This window comes from Pistacia vera, unplaced genomic scaffold (assembly GCF_008641045.1).
Source record: "Pistacia vera cultivar Batoury unplaced genomic scaffold, PisVer_v2 Contig635, whole genome shotgun sequence".
Taxonomy (NCBI): domain Eukaryota; kingdom Viridiplantae; phylum Streptophyta; class Magnoliopsida; order Sapindales; family Anacardiaceae; genus Pistacia; species Pistacia vera.
Window position 1 is genome coordinate 98,292 of NW_022196485.1, and position 22,530 is coordinate 120,821.

Below are 22,530 nucleotides of genomic sequence, written 5' to 3' on the forward strand. Positions count from 1 at the left end.
AGAAATGTAATACTGTTATTTTATATATTTTGTAAAATTTCTTTTTTCTTGATTGCCTATCTCTATTCCTCTTCTTCTTCTTCTTCTTCTACTACTACTACTTTTTATTATTATTTTTTACTCTTATAGAGTTATAATGAATTTTGTAACATCATCTAGATGACATGGACCTTATGATGTTGTATAAAAAGCAGAAAAAGGAAAAAAACATATACAAATAACCACTATTGAGTAGTCTGATGATAAAAGAGCAAAAGGAGTTCTACGAGTTCTTGAATTTGAGTCTTCCCAAACATTAATTGGGGCGTTAACTGGGGCTCTTATCAGTTTTAGGGTCTTGGGGAGTAGATGAGGTGTGCACACGCTGACTCGGATGCCTCCGGTGATAAAAAAAAAAAAAATTGGCTTGGACACCTCCGGGGATCAAAAGAAAAAAAAAAAAAAATACATATATAAATTCTCCTCTGCCTGGTTGATTTATACTGCAGAGTGAAACTCCTTAGACGTCTTCCACTTGTGAAGAACATCGCCATAAACATTATAGAACATAATTTGAGCTTCTGCCTGAGTCAACTCGACAGACATGAAACCTTGACCATCATAGAAGAATTTCATACCATCATGGTAATGCTCATGTTTAGTGTCACCCCTCCAAGCCTTTGAGCCTCCTCCACTCGTTAAATATTGAATTGGACTGCAAAAAAATATTGGATTTTTAGCAATACAAATTAATGAATTTTTTTTAACATAATTATTAGTGTTATGAGACGTGAGATGATTATATTGAACTTCACCTATCAAGGCTGGAAATGTGTTCCAAGCAATGGTCATGTCCATTCATGTAAAAATCCACATTGTTGGCCTGAATATTCACAATATTGCGAGAACAAAAGAAAATTAAATACAAATACAAATTCATTTTTTTTTTTTTTGAGTTGTGACAAATTGCTAATCACCTTGAGTATTGGGAGCAGAAGCTGAATGAGCTCTTCAGTCTCGCCGTGAAATCCAGCACTTCTAATTGCATGGTGACCAACAACCATTTTCCAATTTGCACTTGAATCTCTTAGTCCCGATTCCAGGGCCTTGTGATGGTTAAAATTCTCGTTAAATTCAATTTGAATCAAGATGAAGGCAATAGAAATTAAACTAATTAATTTTTTTTATAGGTTAAATGATTATAAGATTACCTCTAGGGTTTCGGCAATGTATTTTCTTCGAGGTAACAGCCCTTGCCAATTGTAATTGTGCTCATCGTCTGCGAAGTACTTCTCCACAAATGGAGTGGTGTCGACAAAGAAAATATCCGCCATTTCTACCACAATTATGCAGAAAATAGTTTAATGGAAAAGTATATTTATAATGAAGAACTTATTAATTTTAATGAAGATATGTTATACCTGTATTAACGAGGAAAGATCGTCGACAAAGCCATCGACCATCAATCATCGAAAGGATGGGGCTTAATTGTGCCTCAACATCACCCCTATAGTCGTGATTTCCCAAAACTGAAAAAAGGAAAATGGTTGATTTCAGTCTTGAGACAAAATTTATGAATTAAGAGACTTATTGTTAAATTGCAACCCCACCTATAAGGTGATGACTCAACATCATATTAGTCCAATACTTACTAGAATACCATTGCTTTTGCAAACCCTTAGCGGTGTAAATTTTTGTGAAGGAATCTTCAAATGCTGGATCGTCTACGCCTTCTAATCCATTATCATAAAAGTTATCTCCAGTTGAGACGACAAAGTCTATGTTTAGTTTCTCTGCAACCTTTCCCATCTGCTATGCATAGTCTCGTTAACCATCAATCAAGAAGCATACATAACTATTAATACAAATATTACGCCCACATGAACTATTGGATATAATTTTCAGTCAACTATTGAACAAGATTTAATAGTTTACATGTGGGATAACTTTCATAGACAGACCGACCTATTAATGAGCGGGGTTTCGTGATCCTACTTATATTTTTTAAAATAAATTTGCTTTGGTGTTTTGTTTTGACCCACCTGTATTTATATTAATGTATTTATATGACCCAATTCATTTACTTTTTTCTTATATAATATTATATTATTTTGAATTTATCCCTTTAATTTAATTATTGGGCCATCCTTGATAACTTTACTTTTGTTGGGTTGTCGACTACTTCAATAATAAGGGTCGCAAAGACGCATTCGGGAGTCCAACTATAAGATTTCTCTAAATAATTAATTCCCCATTGGGTTTGAACTTAGAAAAAAAAGATTTCTGTAATACTAGGTTTTACTTTTTAAACTTAGTATATAAATTTATTTTTCTCTAGTACGAGTGTGATAAAAAATTATAAGGAAAATTACAATCATTATAACAAGAGAGGTGAGACAGTATTTCAATAATATTGACTCTACTGGATATAGTTTATTAATTAGGTGAATCAAGGTAAATCGCCAGTATTTTTCTTTCCTTTTACTGGTATGTGTTTACTGTTCTCGATTTTATATTACTTTCAATTGTTTCAACTTATGCTGTTTTAGATCTGCCTTACAAAAATAATATATGAAAGATGAGATATACTGGAATAATTACTGAAACTAGGTAATTAAAATAGCTTTATTTCATGTTTGTTTGTTTGCAAAATGGTTGAAGAAAATGCCTCATTAAATAAGGAAGCTAATTAAAATCCAGTACTTTCTTCATTATCCGTTAGTTTTTATTTTAAAAAAGTAAAACTGTTTTATTTCTTTTCACCTTTTATAGAATATCTGCTAATTAAAATGATGTTAAATATTGAACTTTCGTTAAAAAAGAAAAGAATCTAAGACTTTGTGTCTAAAAAATTGTATTCCTTTCAAACCTTTTTTTTTTTTTTGCAATAAAAATTTTTTAATGTAGAAGTAAGACTGAAACATACAATGAAGAGGAATAAGAACATTTTAGAAATCAAAATAAGATACTATAAGTTGGAATAAATATTAATACCAGGAGAAAGAGAGGCTTCTAACCTGATATGCGACTAGGGTTTGGTTGTAAAAACCCCTTCTGCCCCAATCTCCAATCACCAAAAAGCTCAGTGATCCATCACCTTTTGTCAAGTGTTCAAACCTTGGAGGCTCTGCAAAACTGTGCACAAAACATATGCAAGCTAGAACTAGCAGATTTAGGCTCGTAGTTCTTGTTCTGTAATTAAAAAAAGGCATGACAAACAATGGGTAATTTGTACAGATAATAGAGGAAAGTTATAATCGATCGTAAGTTTATAAAAAGGGAATGACAGAGAGGATCGCACAGATAAAATCTAAACTTTTCTTATGTAATTGATAAGGCGAAATTTATAGCACTCTTAAGGCTACTATTGTTGACTTTTATTAGCCAATTTATGTCTAAGTTATTTGTGTATTTTACAAAGAACTTATAATTGGCAGACCATGTTTCAAGGTTCTTACTATATATTTTAAGGTGTCAAATGAGTGTTGGCCCTTGCCTCAAAAGTCGTAATAATTGTATGCCTCCAGTATATTTTTATTTTGTCCATTCTTTTTTGTATTTAAAATTCCATCGTTAGAAGCTTGTATATAAATATCTTGTATATTTTATAGCAAATGACTTCAGAGGTTGTTGAATATGTGAATTATGCAGAAATCTTGAACGAATTTAGAGAGGAAATGGTTTGTGTTTCAATTGGTTGAAATTTCGATACAAATGAGGAAGAGCTACTGCTCTTTTATACTAACACTGTTACAGAGTAAAGTGAGCTGAATCCTTTACTTAAGACGACATCACTTTGACCTATTATCAAAAGCATCCAAATACTTAACGACTTTGCACTTTCACCCTTTTATATCAACATCTCCTCTCAAGCCAAACCTGTTTAAGTACCTAACATCTGTGAACTTGCACTACTTTTCTTATCTCAATATCTCCTCTCAAACGAAACCTGGTTGAGGGTCTTCACTACCAGTTTCGGTCATCAAAAAAATATNCTTTTATAATTATTTTGTTAGTTATTTTATTTATTTAATTAAATTTTGTTTTAGTTTTTGGTTCATTGATTTGGAAGTCAGTGCCATGTCAACAACACATGTGAAGAGCATGCGGAGTCAACTGGAGTTAGTTGGAGATTCCACAAGTCAAGCTGAAATTCAGTTACTTTCTCTTTGTATAAAAACATAATGCAAAGCATTAATTCAGTAAATGTTACATCTCTTTCTTCAGTTTCTCCAATCAAACTCGAGAAAAACAATTTTGTGATGTGGAAATTACAAGTGCTACCTTCAATTAGGTCACATGATTTAGAAGGTTTCGTTACTAGAGCTTAGAAGCACTAGTTATGTGGATCATAAATCAGGATGATTTCAAAGTACTAAGAAGGGACAAATGAGTGTAACAAACTATTTTGCCAAAATAAAACACATAGCAAATAATCAAATTTATCAAAATAACATTTTGGTTTGCAAGTACTTGCTAGTTTAGGTCTAGAGTACGATTAAGTTGTTAATCAGATTGCTAGAGTTAGTACAATTGATGTCTAGGAGATGTATGCATATTGCTCACACATGAAAGTCGATTAGAGCGATGAGTTGAATGCAAATGTTAATTTTTCCCAAACTTGTCAAAATGCAAAGAAAAACAATTATAGCAACAAAAATTATCAATTTCAAAATGTGACAGGAAAAGGTAGAGCTCGAAGCAGATCTATCAAAGGTGGTTCAAATTCTTTCTAAGACTTTGCAAATGTAAATTTGATGATTTCAATTAAAGTTTTATGTTATTAATTTTGTGTATACATATTATTCGAATTCTAGGGTTTATTGACTAACTCTACTTGAACAAATATAGCTATCAATTTAGAGAATCAATCAATAGGACTAGGAGCAAATAAAGAGAATCAGCAAAAACACAAGACACATCAATTATAGAGGTTTGGCTTTGCAGCCTACATCCACTTTCCAAGGCTCACAGTAGGGTATTCTCATTAATAACCAAAGTGTACAGAATCATGAACAAATCAGAGAAGAAAACTTTACAAAAGGGAAAGAACACACCTAATTCGAAAACCCTAGGTTTTCTCCAATATGAAACATCAATTGATGTTAAATACACATGCACCCTTCCTTGATCAGCTTCCACCTGTCTTTGATTTCTCCATAACCGTAAGATGAATAGCAATCTGGAAGCTCCTTTTGGGGTCATAAACTGTCGAGGTAAAGAGAGAGAAAAGAGAAAATTGCACATGAGAAGTGTGATAGCCAAAACACAATATGCATATGGATTTATCCAAAACGACTTCGCACTACTTGTTTAACTCCTAACACCAAAGCTGACTTCCACTGTGGCAAATAAGAAGCCACATAATCACAATTCTCCACCTTGGCTTCTTGATTTGTCACCTTATGTGGCCTTGGAAAGCATATCTTCACTCTTGAACTTGAAGAAGGCTCGTACAGAGCCTATGTTTTTCAACTGAAACCGGTGTAGTGAACATATCAGCTGGGTTGTGCGAGCCATTAACTTTTTTAGCCTTGATTTCCCCTTTTTCGATCATTTCCCTAATGAAATGAAGGCGAACATCTATGTGTTTGGTTCTTTCATGGAACACTTGGTTTTTACAGAGATGGATTGCACTCTGACTGTCACTATTGATCATCACTGTTTGTTGTTCAATACCCAACTCATTTGCAAGACCTTTCAACCAAGTAGCTTCCTTTGCTGCCTCTATCAGTGCCACATACTCTGATTTTGTTGAGGATAGAGTAACCATATGTTGTAGCTTGGATTTCCAACTAATAGTATTTCCCTATAGAGTGAATACAAAACCAAAGGTTGACTTCCTCTTATCCACATCTCCTGCATAGTCTGCATTTGCAAAACCTTCAACATAGCTATTATAACTTTGATTTTTCTTAAATACGATGCCTACTAATCTGGTTCCCTTCAAATATCTCATAATCCACTTTAGAGCCACCCAGTGAGACGTGCCTCGATTGCTTATAAACCTACTTAGACTTACTGAAAAAGCCAAGTCTAGTCTTGAACACACCATCAAGTACATCAAACTCCCCAGTACACTAGCATAAGGAACATCTGCCATCTTCAACTTTTCTTCTTCAGTTTGTGGGCTTTGCTCATATGAAAGCTTCAGGTGAGCTCCAAGAGGAGTTTGGATAGTTTTTGCATCTTGCATGTTAAACTTCTGCAGGATATTGTCAGCATAGTCTTGCTAAACTAGCTTCCAAGTTCTCTATTTCTGATAATTGATATACCAAGAATTTTCTGAGCTTGCCCTAGCTTTTTCATTTTAAACTTGGTCTTCAACAGCTTCTTAAGTCGAAGGACCTCAGTCTTATCATGGCATGCCACAAGCATATCATCCACATACAACAATAAAAAATTTGAGTCGGATTAGAGATTCTTTTAAAATAGAAATAGTTGTCAAAATTGCATCTATCAAATCCAATTTCAATCATAAAAGAGTCAAATTTCTTATACCACTGTCGTGGTGACTATTTCAAACCATATAATGACTTTTTTAACAAACAAACTTTACTTGTAGCATTGTTGTATCCTTCAGGTTGTTCCATTAAGATGATTTCTTCCAAATCCCCATGCAAGAAGGTTGTCTTCACATCAAGTTGTTCTAGTTCTGGGTTGAATTGAACTACAAGTGAGAGCAATACCCTGATGGATGTATGCTTGACCACTAGAGAAAAGATTTCATTGTAATCAACCCCCTCTACTTGTATAAATCTTTTTGCAATTAACCTAGCCTTGTACCTAGGTACTTCCTGAGATGTTAATCCTGGTTTTCTTTTGAAAATCCATTTGCATTTGACCACTCTTCAATCTTTTGGTTTATTAACCAAAATCCAGGTGTTATTCTTCATCAGAGAATCAAATTCTTCCTCAATTACTCTCTTCCATTCTAATTTTTCAGGTCTTGAAACTGCTTCTTGGAAGGTCTTAGGCTTATCATTCATCTCTTCTTCCACCTGAAGTGTATAAGCAACTAGATTTGCATAACCTAATCTATTGGGAGGTCTAATTGTTCTTGTAGTTCTATCCCTTGACAACTAATAATCTATCAAGTTTGATATATCCATTAGATTAGGTGCCATAGAGCCAATCAATTATTGTAAAACTGACTCTGTAATAAATGTTTATTTATCAATAAAAGGCATATTCTTCTATATCGTGTATGTAATGATATATGTTCTTAGGATGGTAGAACCATGACGAGGGTATCAAGTGTTTCAAATCTTGATAGTGAGAACCCTATGATCACATATGGTGGCCAATCTAGACACGTTCCTAGCTCTAGTATTATTCTGAATAAGGACACAGATAATACGGTAAGACTATCATAGTGTTGAACGACCCTGTCAAAATGCAGTGACTGATCTCACTTGTCAAGGTTGTTTGTCGACAACCTGGTGCAACGCATGAGTGCTTGCTAGAGGCAAGTTCACTAGACAGACCCACCAGAGGATTCCATATGGATGGTAACCCTAGTGTCTATGGAATAAATCCTCTAATAGATGGTGGTGCATGTGATCCTTAGACTTGAGATCATCGGAGCACCTTGTGCATCAATTGGTGTAGTTTGACACTAGCCCAACGTAGTTTTATTTAGAGCTATCAATACGGTAGTGATTGGCTACATTGAGAAGTGTATCGAGACTATGGTGGATCGACAAAGGATTCATCACTCTTGGGTACGGGAGAAGTTACCTCACCAGGTTTTTCAGTAAATGGCACTATTCAAAGCTATCAATACGGTAGTGATTGGCTACATTGAGAAGTGTATCGAGACTATGGTGGATTAACAAAGGATTCATCACTCCTGGGTACGGGAGCAGTTATCTCACTGGGTAATTCAGTAAATGGCAATTACACTAAATTTGTGGCCACAGTGGAATTGAGTTGTTGCTCAATCCAATTTATTATTTCGGTCATTGGTCCAGTAACCGAATACAAAGATATCGAGGATAACTAAGGTTGACACTATTTCTTTACCTCAGTCTCGATGAGATAACTGATGATGAAAGGATTGGATTGCACAGTAACCATATCATGGACAGGTAGTTATTTCGCTGAATCCGAATTTATCGGGTGGTCATGATGCCTTGCTAGGGGCCAATCTTGGTCTGTGAGTAGTGAGACGATTAATTGGTGTTAATCGCGATACTTCTCACTGCCGATATGATAAGGAGCCTACGGGTCACACACTTTAAAGATAATTTAAGAATCATTTTTTTTTTGTGAAAGGGGCATTTTCGTCTTTTGGGACGAAAGGGTATTTTGGTAATATCATAGTGCAATTAAATTTGCTGAGGTTGTTGCTTGTATTTATTTTTAATATTAAAATTAAAATTAGTGAGATTATATTTAAATATATGTGCACGTATATTTAAATTGATTATTATTAATAGTTAAATGTTAATATATATATATATATATATATTAATTGATTTTAATTATAGTAATAATCAATTAAAATTAAAATACCATAAAGGGTGTGTTTGGTTGCAAGGATGGATTAACTTAAGAGTCCATGGCTATTCCTATTGGGATTAGGGTTTTTAATTAAGTGACACTATATAAGTGAAACTTAATTAAAACATAAAATATAATTTTTCATTCATTGATTGAAAAGAAAACCCTAGCCACCTTTTCTTCTATTTCTCACGTTTTTCATACTGAGTGAATCAAAGTTCTTTTTTTTTTTTTTTTTTTTTTTTTTTATTCACTTGATTCTTGAAGCCTTTTATTAGTTCTAGCAAAACTATAGTAGGTTCTGCGGATTATCTTCGTGTGGATGATGTTCGTGCGATTCTCTTCTTGAATCAACAAGCGAAATCAAAGTATTGAAGGAGCCTCCAAATGTTGGTAATGTGTTCTTAATCCTTGTATGGATTATTTACTATGATTTATATTGTACATATTTTCTGTTTATTAACCTGTAAGCAATTTGATCTTGTTGATGCGTGATTTTGACACCAACTAAACGCACGTGTGAAATACTAAGCTGGCCTAGAAGGCACACGTGAATGGGGGATTGAGAATATAAATGATGGCAAGACAATGCTTAAAGTGGTTCGGATGCATAAAGAAGCGAATCCTACGTCCATTGATATTGTATTTATATTTGAAGGGTTAGGTCGCAACTTAGCGAGCTGACTCTGGAGTATTAAGAATACAGATGAGAGAGAGAGAGAGAGAGAGAGAGAGAGAGAGAGCTATTACAGAGCAAAATTAGCTAATCAAGAGTAAAAAATGAGCGAATCCCCCAAACGGGAGAGAAGCTCTCTATTTATAGTGGGATGAGGTAATCATTACTGATTCCGTAAAAAAGGGTCAGGTACCGTGCAAATCCTCCTTTGCGTCCCGTTATTCACCTACTGGCGTGATTTCCTCGCTTTATGTAGGGATTGGACACGTGGACGACCTCCAGCCTTCAGTCAGTTTGGCGTGCACCCACTGCACTGGCAGGAGCATGCTGCTCACGCCAGCATGCGATGTGGCCGCGTCTGAATGGTTGTAGGATCTGCTTAGACCTTGACCACTTGCATTGATTGGGCTCTACGTCAGCCCTACTTTTCCAGGTATAACAGAAGCCCCCTAATTTCTCAAACCTTGGAAATTACAAATGCCTTGATTTGACGTGCTTGAAGAGATGCTGTTCGAAGTGACTTGATTGTGAAGGAGGTCGAAAGGACATCTCCTCGCATGCAACCTGGGGTGATCTTTGACCTTACAGTCAGCGACCTGGATTTGGTTATCCAGTGCTATAATGATGGTTCCCACCTGGGTGGAATCCTCGACCTGTTTACACTTAGCGGCCTTCAAGAGGATAAATGGTCGCTGTGTCGCAGCTGATATCTGTCGAGGTCTAGGAATCACATCGCTTCGCAACCGATGTGAGACGAGGTTGAAAAGTTACGTCACCTTGTGACTTATAAAATGAAGTGCTTTTCATAACGACCTCTTTAGATGTTATTCGTTGCACTTTTGCAGCAGATTCATTAAATGAAGCACCTTTTGCTTTGACAGACGTGTCTTAAGTGTAATAAGTGACAACCATGCGTATTAAATGCGAGCCATGCTAAAATGACATTCCCTATCAGAGCATTAAATGCGAACGCGGGCACATTAAATGTGGAGGAGGAAAAACGTGCCGTCGCTTGAGTATTTCAATGGAAGGGGATGATGATCTAATTTTTCGAGGCATGACAGTCACTCTTCCTCGTTGATTCATGACACGTGGTCGCGATCAACGGTTAGATGTGTTTTCTGCTCAAACGTCGTTTGATTCCGGGAAACCAAAGCACCACTTCCTTCACTATAAAATCCCAAACTCTTTTCAGGCAAAGCCACAATATTTTCATTCTCAGAGAGAGCAAGAAACTTTCATGAGTCTTGATTCTTTTCTTTCCAAACTGGTGTCGTTTGATATTCGGAGCAAAAGAGCCAATCTTTCTTATTTCAAGAGGTAAAAACGATTCCCTTCTATTTTTGGTTTGATTTCGCTTTCGACAGTCGCCATGCGACGACTGTCCATTGGTAGCTCATCGGAGATAAAATATCCTCTGTTGAGTCAGGTCCATTGATGGTGGCCCTTTAAGTATTCAATTAGGGTTTTTCTAGGGTTTAAGGGAGGAAATATTTATTCTCCTCCATGTCATCGTACGAGATAGTGTACGAGGACTGAATGGTTCCTGCTTGTCACTTTTGCAGACCGTAGGAGAATGGATCCCCTAACAACCAGAGCCAAGGAAGGGACCAGTTCGCCTATGCAAGATGCTCCTGTGGGTCTCATTCGAGAGATCTTCTCGGTACTTATCGAGGAAGAGCTTGAAAGGGTGATAGACCAGTACGCTATCAGCGTGGATGTCTTCCACGATAGGACACGCACAACTCGGCATCCGCCATAAGGGTTGGCCGTGATCTCTGAGGACATTTTCAAGGGTGGGGGGTTGATCCCTTTCTACTCTTTTGTCAGGTTGGTCCTGGATCATTTCGGGATCGCGCCAATGCAGCTCATGCCAAAAGCGTACATGATTGTTGTGGCCATGTACATCGCGTGTCATAAGAACGGGCTTGACGAGCTAACCGTGGTAGAGCTCGGTTGCTCATATATTCTAAAAAAGAGCAAGGACAAAGATTCCTACTACTTGTCCAGGCGACTTACCATAGAAGTGGGGATACACAGTTACCCGAGTAATGTAGGACCGTATGAGACAAAGTTCTTTTTCTTTCGTCACGACGGCCTTTGCCGCTTCCGGGAGCCAAGTAGGTGCTTTTTCCTATAGAATTTATTCTTTATTTATCCTTTGCTAACGAGTGGTTTATTTTTCTGGCAGTCAACAAAACAACTAGTTTAGAGCTGCTCGCGGACCCGGACAGAATCACAACCTTCGATTTCTGCCCAAAGAAAGTCGCGACATGAGGTTGCTCGTAACAACCGCGAATTTGTGAAAATACGGTTTCTTCAACCAAGAGACCCCTCCGAGTAAGTTTCTTGACTCCTTTTCGACTCTTTGTGTAGCGAACTGTTTTACTAATGGTGTTCGCATGCAGCGACCATGACTCCTAGAGTGCCCAAGTCACCACGACCAAGGCGATTTTCTTTTCCTCAAAGGGGTACCACCAGATTAGTTGGAGCGGCTCCCAGCGGTCCCCCTGGTAGGGGCACACCGGCGGTCGATCTAGCCCGACCTGAGGGCACTGCTCACTTTAAACAGAAAACCACAGTCCAGAAGCCTAAAAAGAGGAGGCTGATTCAGACCGAGGAGTCAAAGTCCGAACCGGAGGGTTTGGGAGTCAAGCGTGAGAGGTCACAGCCTTACCAAGCCTTCCACTCAGGAGGGCTAGCTAGGGGCACGACCGACATCTCCATTACTCCTGGGGGTCAGCAAATGAGGCAACAAACAACCTCTGTCCCCAGGAGAAGGTCTGGAAAAGAGCCAGCAGGGGGGACTCTATCCACCGCAGGTACTGGCACTGGCACCCCCGTCCTGGGGTCAATGGGACAACTACCAGACCATCTGTAGCTGGTAGTCTTCGCATTGCTCGAATGCGGGCTTGCGGAGGTTTTCGAGCAGTTCGTGGCTTCTGGTACCATGGACCTGATGACCACGTTAATGTTAGAGTAGATGCCCTAGAGCCAATCAATTATTGTAGAATTGATTCTTTGTAATAATGTTCATTAATCAATAAAAGACATTTTATTTTATATCGCATAAATCATTATTATTGCAATATGTATTGATATATGTTCTTAGAATGGTAGAACCTTGATGAGGGTATCAAGTGTTTCAAATCTTGATAGTGAGAATCCTATGAGCACATATGGTGGCCATTCTAGAAATGTCCGTAGCCCAAGTATTATTCTGAAGTAAGGACATAGATAATACGGTAAGGCTATCATAGTGTTGAACGACCCTATCGAAAGGCAGTGACTGATCTCACTTGTCAAGGTTGTTTGGTGACAACCTGATGCAACACATAGGTGTTTGTTGTAGGCGAATACACCGCAACAAGTTCACTAGACTAACCCACCAGAGGATTCCATATGGATGGTAACCCTAGTGTCTATGGAACAAATCCTCTAATGAATGGTGGTGCATGTGATTCTTTGACTTAAGATCACTGGAGCGCCTTGTGCACTGATTGGTGTAGTTTGACACTAGCCTAACGCAGTTCTTTTCAGAGCTGTTAATATGATGGTGATTGGCTACATCAAGGAGTGTATCAATACTATGGTGGATTGACAGAGGATTCATCACTCCTCGATACGGGAGAAGTTATCTCATGGCACAATTCAGTATATGAAAAGGACATTAAAACTGTGGCCACAGTAGGATTGAGTTGTTGCCCTATCCAGTTTATAATACGGGTCATTGGTCTAGAAACTGAATACATAATATCGAGAGTAACCGAAGGTTGACACTATTTCTATGCCTTCGTCTCGGAGAGATAATGGATGATGAAAAGATCGAATTGTACAGTAACCATATCGTTGGTAGGTAGCTACTTTGTTGAATCTGAATCTATCGGGTGGCCATGATGCCTTGCTAGGGGCCAATCTTGGTCTGTGTATTAGTGAGACAATTAATTGGTGTTAATCGCGATACTATACACTGCTAATATGATGAGGAGCCTATAGGTCACACACATAGAAGACAATTTAAGATCCAAGAAGAAAGAAGGGCGTTTTCGTCTTTTAAGGCAAAAGGGTATTTTGGTAATTTCACAGTGCAATTAAATTTGCTGAGGTCGTAGCCTTTATTTAATTTATTAGAAAAATTAAATAAGTAAAATTTCGTTTAAATATGTGTTCGCATATATTTAATTAAATCATCATTATTGTTAAATGTTAATATATAGATTAAATATATATTAATTGAGTTTAACTGAGATAATGAAGAAATAAATAAAATATCTAATTTGGGAGTGTTTGGGAACATGGGGTGTTTGGGTTGGAGCCCAAGCCTGTTCCATATGGGATTAGGGCAACTTGATTAACTATAAAAGGAAAAAGTGTGTGTTAATTGTTTTAATGAATTGATTTCTCTTTTAAAAGAAAAACACACACATCCCCTCTCAATACACTCCCACGGCACAAACACTTTAGGCTCAAAAAAATCAATTCAATTGATTTGCTTTCTTCTTAATCTTGAAGCCAAAGAGGATCTAGCAAATCCCTCTTTGGTTCTTTTGAGATTGTATTAGTGTGGACTACATGGGTTCGATCCTATACTTGGATCGGTAGCAAAACATTCGTTGACAAATTTGGAGGAGCCTCCAATGTGCGTTTGTTTTCTTTAAACTCATGATTAATATTTCTGCAGATTCTTATTATGATAAAATTGTAAAATTATACCCTTGAACTTGGCTCATGTAAACGATCTCTATATTATATTTTTTTTGTTTCCGTTGCGTATATGTAACAACTACTGAAAACTAGTACAATGCATGCATAATAACAATAGAAAATTGGGCCCAAAGTTTTCTTTTCATTTCAATTCATATGTCTTTTATACACAAAGAGTACTGTTTACAAAAATTCATTTTAAAAGACAAAACAAGGGAAACAGTGTAGCTATTGCTCCTCGCTTGCCGACGCCCCTCCGACCGCATCAACATCTAGAACCTGCATCCACCAAGGAAAATAACGGGGTGAGCACAAATAATGCTCAGTAAGTAAAACCCTTTAACTGTCTGTCCCCGTGTATAACTCTTAATTCTTTCCTTTCTCTAATTCTGTTTCTACTAAATACCATGGCCTCATCTTACCGGAGGTACGGTCGGATGGCGTTCACACAGCACCATCACACTCTCCATGACTACCGGGTGGAATTCACACAGTACCAACCCGTTCTTAGTGACTACCGAGTGGGGATCACAAAGCACCTACTCGGTTTTCCTAACTATTGGGTGGAGACCACTTAGCACCTACCCGTTTCTCATGACCTTTGGGTAACGATCACCAAGCATTAACCCGTCTCTAGTCACTGTCGGGTGATGATCACAAAGCATCAACCCGCTTCTACTAAATGTTGGATGATGATCACAAAGCATCAACCCACTTTTCTAACAACTAACCGGGTGGTGGTCACAAAGCATCCACCCGCTTCTACTACTCATAGGGTGACGATCACAAAGCATCGACCCATCTCTAAGGGCTATTCGGGTGATGATCACAAAGCATCAATCCGATTCCCATAACTGTCGGGTGATGATCACAAAGCATCAACCCAACTATACTACTCTTCTAACTCATTCTATTGTAGCATTTTTCAATGCTCTCTACCCTTAGAGTAATTTTACCCACTAAGCTCTCTACTCATAGGGTATTTCTATACACAAAGTTTCCTACTCTTTCTTAGGTCACTTTTCAATGCATATAACAATGCACATGGATGATTCATCTCTACTAATGCACTTGTGAAATGCCAACATGCAATGTTGCAAGAATTAAGGTTCATTACTCACACTCAATTCTCTATTAGGCATTTCATCAAACAACTCATGTGCACCATAAAACTCTATCATAGCCATGAATCTAAAACTTTTCCTAACCATCCAAAATGGGGAAAAACCCCTTCACAAAGTCATAATAACCTGTCAAACAAAACACTTCTAAAAAGGGTTCCATAACACCCCTTCAAATCCATCTCAACTACCTTGCCAAACCAACAACCCATTTCTCATATTTGCAAAGTAATAACATTCACAAAGCATAGAAATTTCTATTTAATCCTTCATACATGCCATATTACATGTATATCACATACATACATCAAATCTATCAAAACCCTAATCAAGAAATTTCATAAATCTCAACTTGGGTTGGGTTTTACTTACTTGCTATGGAGAGACTTCACCAAATCCTCTTTCCACTTGGTTTCTTGACTATTCTCTCTACTCTTAACCAAAAGAATGAAAACCCTCAAACTTCAATATGGGTTAAAACTCCCAAATCACACAACTTAAGTAGAGATTCTTACCTTAGGAAGCCTTAGGTTGCTTTTCTACCTCAAATCACTTCAAAAACCCCTTGGAATTCCTTGATCAAAAGAGAAGAGAAGTTGAGAGGAAGAAGAATGAAGAGTTGCGTTTGAGAAGAAGAAATGAGGGGTTTGTTAATTCTAATTCCTTTTAATGAAATATATACACAATCATTCCCATTTTGCCCTTACTCTTCTTTGGGAATTCCATCTATATCCTTTGATTCATTACAAACTCACCCCCATATCAACATATTCTCCATGAAAAATCCTTACAATTAACTCCCCACTTTTCCTGCTAATTAGGGGTAGAATGGTCAAATTGCCCTTAGGGAAGAAAATATCTAAAACTTAACCAACATTTTAATCGGCTTGTCGCCGCGGCGAAGAAACTTCTGTCGCCGCGGCGAAACTGCCCAGAGAGTTTCCCCGAGGTTTCAACACATCTTCGTTGCGGCGAAGATTCTCCTTCGCCCCGGCGAAGCTTGGCATACTAAACTTCTTCTATTTTCAACCAATTTCAGGGCAAGCATTCAACACAACACTCAATCAAACAATAATACCAAAACCAACTCAAATAAGAGCGAAAGAAGCAAAAATAACTACGTACCTCATGTGGAGCGTTACAGTATATAGGACCGTTTACTAACAGTTAACACCTGAGCCAAGTAAATGAGCTGCCCTTGGCAAAGATATTTGCTTATGCAATAGAAATAACTTTATTCTCTTCGCTATGCAGGCCCTGCTCTCCATGCACCTATCCCTGTAGAAGGTCCAGCTCGAGACTACTGAAGGATTGGTGGAGATGAAGGCAGAGAATGCACGGCTTAAGCGGGACTTGGCAACCGCTGAAGCAGAGAAGGATTTGTCCATCACCTCGACGAAATAGTACCTGAACGAGAGGAATGCTGCATTTCGCACGGTGGACTTTCAAAAGGCCAAGCTGGAAAGGCAGGGGGAGGAGATGAATGAGTTCCAGAGGACGGTGGCTAGACTCACCAGGGAGGCCAGTGAGAAAGACCAGGAGCTGAAAGCGGCCTCTGATCGGGCCTCACGAGTAGGCAGGAAAGGGGCGAGCTATGGGAAAATACCGAGAAGCAGCGGTCAACGCTCGAGGCCTAGCTCCATTTTACTCGAGGCCGCATCACTTCGCTAATAGTGGAGATGCAGCAGTAGGAGGTAGAGATCGAGAATAGGGCTGTAGAATGGATGATTCAGTCCATCTTTGCCCTTCTTTTGAGGAATCCCGAGATTGATCTGTCTGACCTCCCTGACGATTACCGGAACAAGCTTGCTTCCATGGTGCAGGCTGAAGCTGAGGAAGCGGCTCGGGGGCCCGACCTGGAAGAAGAACAGGTTGAGTTCATTCCAGAAGAGCTCGTGTCCAATCAGGCGGCTGGCGACCAGCCTGGGGAGGAGGATTAGTGATCTGCTTCTCTTGTTTTCTCCCTTTATGCTTATGTACTTACCCTTTTCATTAATAAAGATATTGCTTTTCACATTCTTTCATGAGTATTTACAATTTTTGCATTCCTTACATATGAGATCGTATTCTAACTGCTTAAAATAATATTGGTACAAGTTTATACGAACAGAATTGTATATATATCGGAAAATGATTACAAATGATCAGAATTGTACACTTGCTATTACAAAGATTGCAAAAATTAAAACCGACCTTTACAAGGGAATAATTAAGCTTGGAATTACTGATAATAAGGTCAGAGATGCTCAACATTCCAAGCTCGGGGTACTTCGGAACCATTCAGCCTTTTGAGATGATAAGTCCCTGGTCTTATCACTGACATGAGGTATGGGCCTTCCAAGTTCGCTCTCAAAACTCTCGCACTTGGTTCCCTAGTACCGAGAAGAACTTCCTTCAAAACAAGGTCGCCGACCTGGAAGTCTCTTCTTTTGACCTCACAGTCTAAGAACCTTTTCGCGCATTGTTGATAGGCTGCTGTTTTTAGCTGAGCCTTGCTCCGATATTCTCCAACTAGGTCCAGACTTGCGCACATAAACGCTTCATTATCGGCTTCATTGTACAGGTCCCTTGGAAGTGAACTGGTTCCTACCTCTACAAGGATCATCGCTTCGTAGCCATATGCTAGCGAAAAAGGGGTTTCTGAGGTAAAGGTTCTTGGAGTTGTCTTGTATGCCCATAGGACTTCGGGGAGGTTGTCGGCCTAATTTCCCTTGGCTGCGCCAAGTTTGGCCTTAAGAGTGTGCTTGATGGTTTTGTTGACAGCTTTAACTTGGCCATTTGCTTGTGGTCTTGTGATTGAGGTAAATTTTTTATGAATACCCAGCTCGTCACAAAATTGCTTGAACTCCTCGCTGTCGAATTGTTTACCATTGTCTGAGATGAGAGTATGAGGAATCCCATAGCGGCACACGATGTTCTTGAAGACGAAGTCCTTGAGCTTTCTGATCGTGATTGCGGCTAACGGTTTTGCTTCGACCTACTTGGTGAAGTAATCCACCGCGACCACGGTGTACTTGACTCCCCCTTTACCAACTGGCATGGGACTGATGAGATCGATTCCTCACATGGAGAATGGCCAGGGGCTGATCATGATTATCAACTGGTGGGAAGGAGCTCGCGGTATGTTCATGAACCGCTGGCACTTGTCATACCTTTTGACAAATTTGTAGGTGTCTTCTTGGATTAGGGGCTAGTAATACCCTTAACGAACAACTTTGTTGGCAAGAGATCGTGCGGTAGTGTGATTACCGCAGATCCCTTCATGTATGTCCCTCATGATGTAATCTGCTTCTTCGCTGGTTACACATCGGAGGAGAGGGGCACTAAACCCTCGCCTGTACAGCTGATCTCCGATGAGGGTGTAACAAGCAGATCTTCTTCGTAGGGTCCTTGCCTCGACCTTGTCATCGTGCAAGGTCCCATCTTTGAGATACTGAATGATAGGGGTCATCCAGGAAACTGATTCTGTTACATTCACGGCCGTTCAATTGGGCTAATACTGGGAGTCTCGATGAACCGAACAGGAATGCTTTCCGGCGCATCGGAATCCAACGACGAGGCTATCCTTGCTAAGACATCTGCCACAGAATTGCTATCTCTAGGAATCTGTGCGATCGTGAAGTGCTTGAACGGCTCGAGTGCAGCCTTAGCTTTCTTCAGATAGCTGATTATGTTTTCCTCCTTGGCTCCCCCAAAATCTGGTTAATGACTAGCATGGAATCACGGTGGATACTGATCACGGTTGAACCTATTTCTCTGGCCAAACGCAGTCCAGTAGCAGAGCTTCATACTCAGCCTCATTATTGGTTGCCTTAAAACCGAACCGGAGAATGCCATGAATGCGAGTCCCTTTGGGACTCAAAAGGAGAAGACCTGCCCTGACCCTCTTTCTGTTCGATGATTTATCAACGTAGAGGCTCCAGGTCGATAGATTTTGAGCAGTTTCCTGAATGACTTCGCTGGGTTGTTGCTCCGACTCATTCGTCAGATGATATGAGAACTCTGATATGAAGTCGACAACGGCCTGCCCTTTAATGGTTGTCTTTGGTCTGTACTTCAGATCGAACTGACTTAATTCTATGGCCCATTTAAACAATTTACCTGATGCCTCTGGTTTCTAGAGGACTTGCTTGAGTGGGTAATTGGTCATTACATGGATCGTATGGGCGTGGAAGTAAGGTCGTAACTTTTTGGAAGCGATCAGTGGGGCATAGGCTAATCGTTCCATTTTCGGATACCACATCTTGGCATCCAACAGACGCTTGCTTGCATAATACATGAGCCTCTGTTCTCTTCTCAAACTAAGGCTGCATTGACCGCGAACTAAGAGACGGACAGGTACAAGAGGAAGATCTCTTGCGGGAGAGGTTTGGACAGAAAAGGTGGCTTGCCGAGGTGTTCTTTAATACTCTGGAATGCCTGTTCGCACTTGGGAGTCCTCTCAAACTTCTTGTTGGCCCTTAGTACATTGAAGAACAGCAAGCAGCGATCTATTGCCCTCAATATGAAGCGATTGATGTCGCTATTCGCCCATTGAGGCTCATAACTTGCTTTTTGTTGGTTGTGCTTTTCAGATCGAGGAAAGCTTGGATTTTCTTGAGGTTGATTTCTTGAGGTTGATTTCTATTCGCCTTTTGTTAACCATATATCCCAGGAATTTTCCCGAGGACACTCCGAATGAGCACTTGAGGGGGTTTAGCTTCATTCTGTATTTCCAGAGGATGTCGAACATCTCAGCGAGATGCGTTATGTGATCTAAAGTGACATGCGACTTGACCAACATGTCATCTACATAGACCTGCATCGATTTCCCGATTTGCTCGGAGAACATTCGGTTAACCAGCCACTGGTAAGTTGCGCTAGCGTTCTTGAGGCCAAAGGGAATAACTTTGTAGTAGTACAGCCCCCGATTTGTAACAGAGGATGTATGCTCTGCGTCCAGCATGTACATCAGAATTTGATTATATCTCGAGCACGCATCTATAAAACTCAACAGCTCGAGCTTGGAGGTGGCGTCCACGAGCTGGTCGATCTTGGGCAGGGGAAAACTATCTTTTGGGCATGCTTTATTGAGGTCGGTGAAGTCGACGCATGTCCGCCATTTGCCGTTGGGCTTTTTCACTAGAACCAGGTTGGCAACCCAACTCGGATAGAGCGCTTCTTGGATGGATCCATTCCAAAGGAGATTATCTACCTCAAGTTTCAAGGCGACATATCACTCCGGATCTATCGCTCTTCTCTTTTGGTGAACCGGCTTGGCTTTACTGTCGATGTTCAATGCATGACAAATAATATTCGGGCTGATCCTGACCATATCTACATGCGACCATGCGAACACATAGATATTCTCCTTGAGGAAGCTGGTTAGTTTGGTGGCGAGCTGGGGGTTGAGATTGCTCATAATCCTCAACATTATGCTCAGCTTGCTCTGGTTAATCTGCACCTCAGATAGATCCTCAACTGGCCCAATGGAAGGGCATTCCTGAACACGAGGATCCATATTATCCTCGGCTAGGCCAGGCTGCGGCTCGATCCCGCTGATTGCCACGGCCTGTTGGGGAATGCCGAGCGAGATGCCCTTCCCTTTGCACGCCATCTGCGCTGCCCTTAAGTAACAGTCACGAGATGCGCACTGAGATCCGCTAACTTCCCCTATCCCCGTCAGGGTGGGGAACTTCATTTTCAGATGGTATATGGAAGTGACTGCCTTGAAGTTTCTTAGTAGAGGTCGCCCCAGATACCATTAAAAGCGGATGGGCAATCCACTACCAAGAATTCAGTTACCTTGGTCACCTCGTCAAAGTTACCCAACGTGATTGGAAGCAAGATTGTTCCTTTGGGGATCAGGTGGTCCCCTGTAAAATCGTATAGGGGGATCGAGGCGGGCTTCAGGTCGGCCTCGTCCAAGTTCATTCTTTCGAAAGCTACCTGGAACAGAATGTTCACAGCACTTTCATTATCCACCAACATTCTCTGGACGTCGCAGCGCCCTATCAAGGGCGTGATCACGAGAGTGTCATCCTAGGGATGATGCAATCGAACTGCATCCTTTTCGGATAAGCTTACGAGCCTTTGTTGGTCATCACGTCGTGCTCATCACACTGATGGGGTCGTGATGGGCTGTGCAAGCATATCTTTCTTGGGCACCTTGCGAGTTCCCTGCGAGGTGCGGTCCCCCAAAGATCATTCCGACGCTGCAGATAGCCTTGCGATCATGATGCTTCTTTTCTAGTTCCCCTTGATTTTTCTCCTATACGGGAGGGGAGTCATCAATATACTTTTTGAAATGCCCCTGCTTGATGAGATCTTCGATTGCCTGTTTGAGAGCTCGACACTCATCGGTGTGATGCCCATTGTCCCGATGAAAGTGACAATATTTTTTACTATTTTTGGCTGATGGGGGATTTTTCATGGGCTCAGGCTCTCTGAGTAGGCCAGCCTCTTCTGACTTGTCAAGAATAGCTGATACAGATGCATTCAAAGGCGTATACTGATTCCTGTCGCGATCGCGATGAGGAACTGGAGCGTAAGGCTTTTTGGGCTCGAACCGCGGTTTCTTTCCTTTTTGTTAATCGTCATTAGCCCATCTGTAATCAACTTTCCTACTTTCCCCCCAACCAGATGCACTACCTGAAGCGTCGGGGTCGTGGCGGTGGAGCTCCACTACGGAATTTTCAATACAGAGGTATTTCTCCACAAGGTTGTAGAAGCGGGTGAGGAAAACATCATCCTCAGCCTATAGCTCTTTCCACAAGTCGGTCTATGGGCGAACTGCCGCTATGATGAGAGTCCGAATAGACTCTTTGGGAGTGTGAGCTACCTTTTTAAGTTCTCTGTGGAATTGGTCAATGTAAGACTGGAGGGATTCATCCCTCTCTTGCCTTATGTTGTTAAGGTAGCTTAAAGGCATTGAGAACTTTCGGTTCGCTTGGAAGTGTCTTAGGAACGTTGCGCTTATCTGAGGCCACGAGCTGATCGATCCCGCTGGGAGCAACCTAAACTACCGTTTGGCATGGGAGGTTAGGGTTACTGCCAAACAACGGCACTTCGCCAAGTTTGAAACTTGGTGAAGCTCCATCAGGTTGTTGAATTCATACAAGTGATCCTACGGATCAGAATTTTCATTGAACGCCCGCTTATTGGGCATTCTAAATCTTTATGGGAGAGGGGCGACTAATACTGTCGGAGAAAAGGGAGATGCTGCTGCGACCTGCCTTGCTCATTTTGCTGAGCTTTTAACTGATCTAGAGCTTGCTGCAACTCCTCAATCTGAGGTAGAGGAGCTATCTGGGGATTGCTTTCCCCCATGCGGGTTCGGCCCTCATGATTGCAGTTGAGGAAAGTCCAAAGGTAAGATTCCTCTTCGCCTCGGCCGGCAGTTCCGGCCGCCCTTGACACACGTTGGCTAAAGTTGTGTGATGGCGATGAATGGTGTGGGGAATTTTCACGACTTCCGTGGTGGTACGAAAAGCCTCGCGAAGTGTGAGAACCTCCCGCACGATGACGATCAGGATCGTTTTTCTGGCGGTGATGAGAATCGCCCCG

The 22,530-nt window shown here is 40.4% G+C and overlaps 1 protein-coding gene across 1 annotated transcript; it reads right to left on the bottom strand.

Moving 5' to 3' along the window:
• Positions 1 to 477: 477 nt before the first annotated feature.
• On the bottom strand, positions 478 to 3,191 carry LOC116111415 (purple acid phosphatase 17-like). The gene is made up of 7 exons (XM_031397601.1): positions 2,997 to 3,191; positions 1,632 to 1,788; positions 1,401 to 1,508; positions 1,191 to 1,315; positions 957 to 1,085; positions 795 to 862; positions 478 to 694 (listed from the first exon to the last, which is right to left on the bottom strand). Exons 1-7 carry the CDS (start codon positions 3,189 to 3,191, stop codon positions 478 to 480), a joined length of 999 nt encoding a protein of 332 aa, XP_031253461.1.
• Between the last annotated feature and the right edge of the window lie 19,339 nt (positions 3,192 to 22,530).

Bases quoted from the DNA above. Each gene is read 5' to 3' on its own strand.
- LOC116111415 (XM_031397601.1), bottom strand. From the start codon at position 3,191: ATGCCTTTTTTTAATTACAGAACAAGAACTACGAGCCTAAATCTGCTA. The intron at 1,509-1,631 runs GTAAGTATTGGA...TCCTTTTTTCAG, and splicing joins GCAAAAGCAATGGTATTCTA to TTTTGGGAAATCACGACTAT. The intron at 1,316-1,400 runs GTATAACATATC...TAATTGTGGTAG, and splicing joins ATCTTTCCTCGTTAATACAG to AAATGGCGGATATTTTCTTT.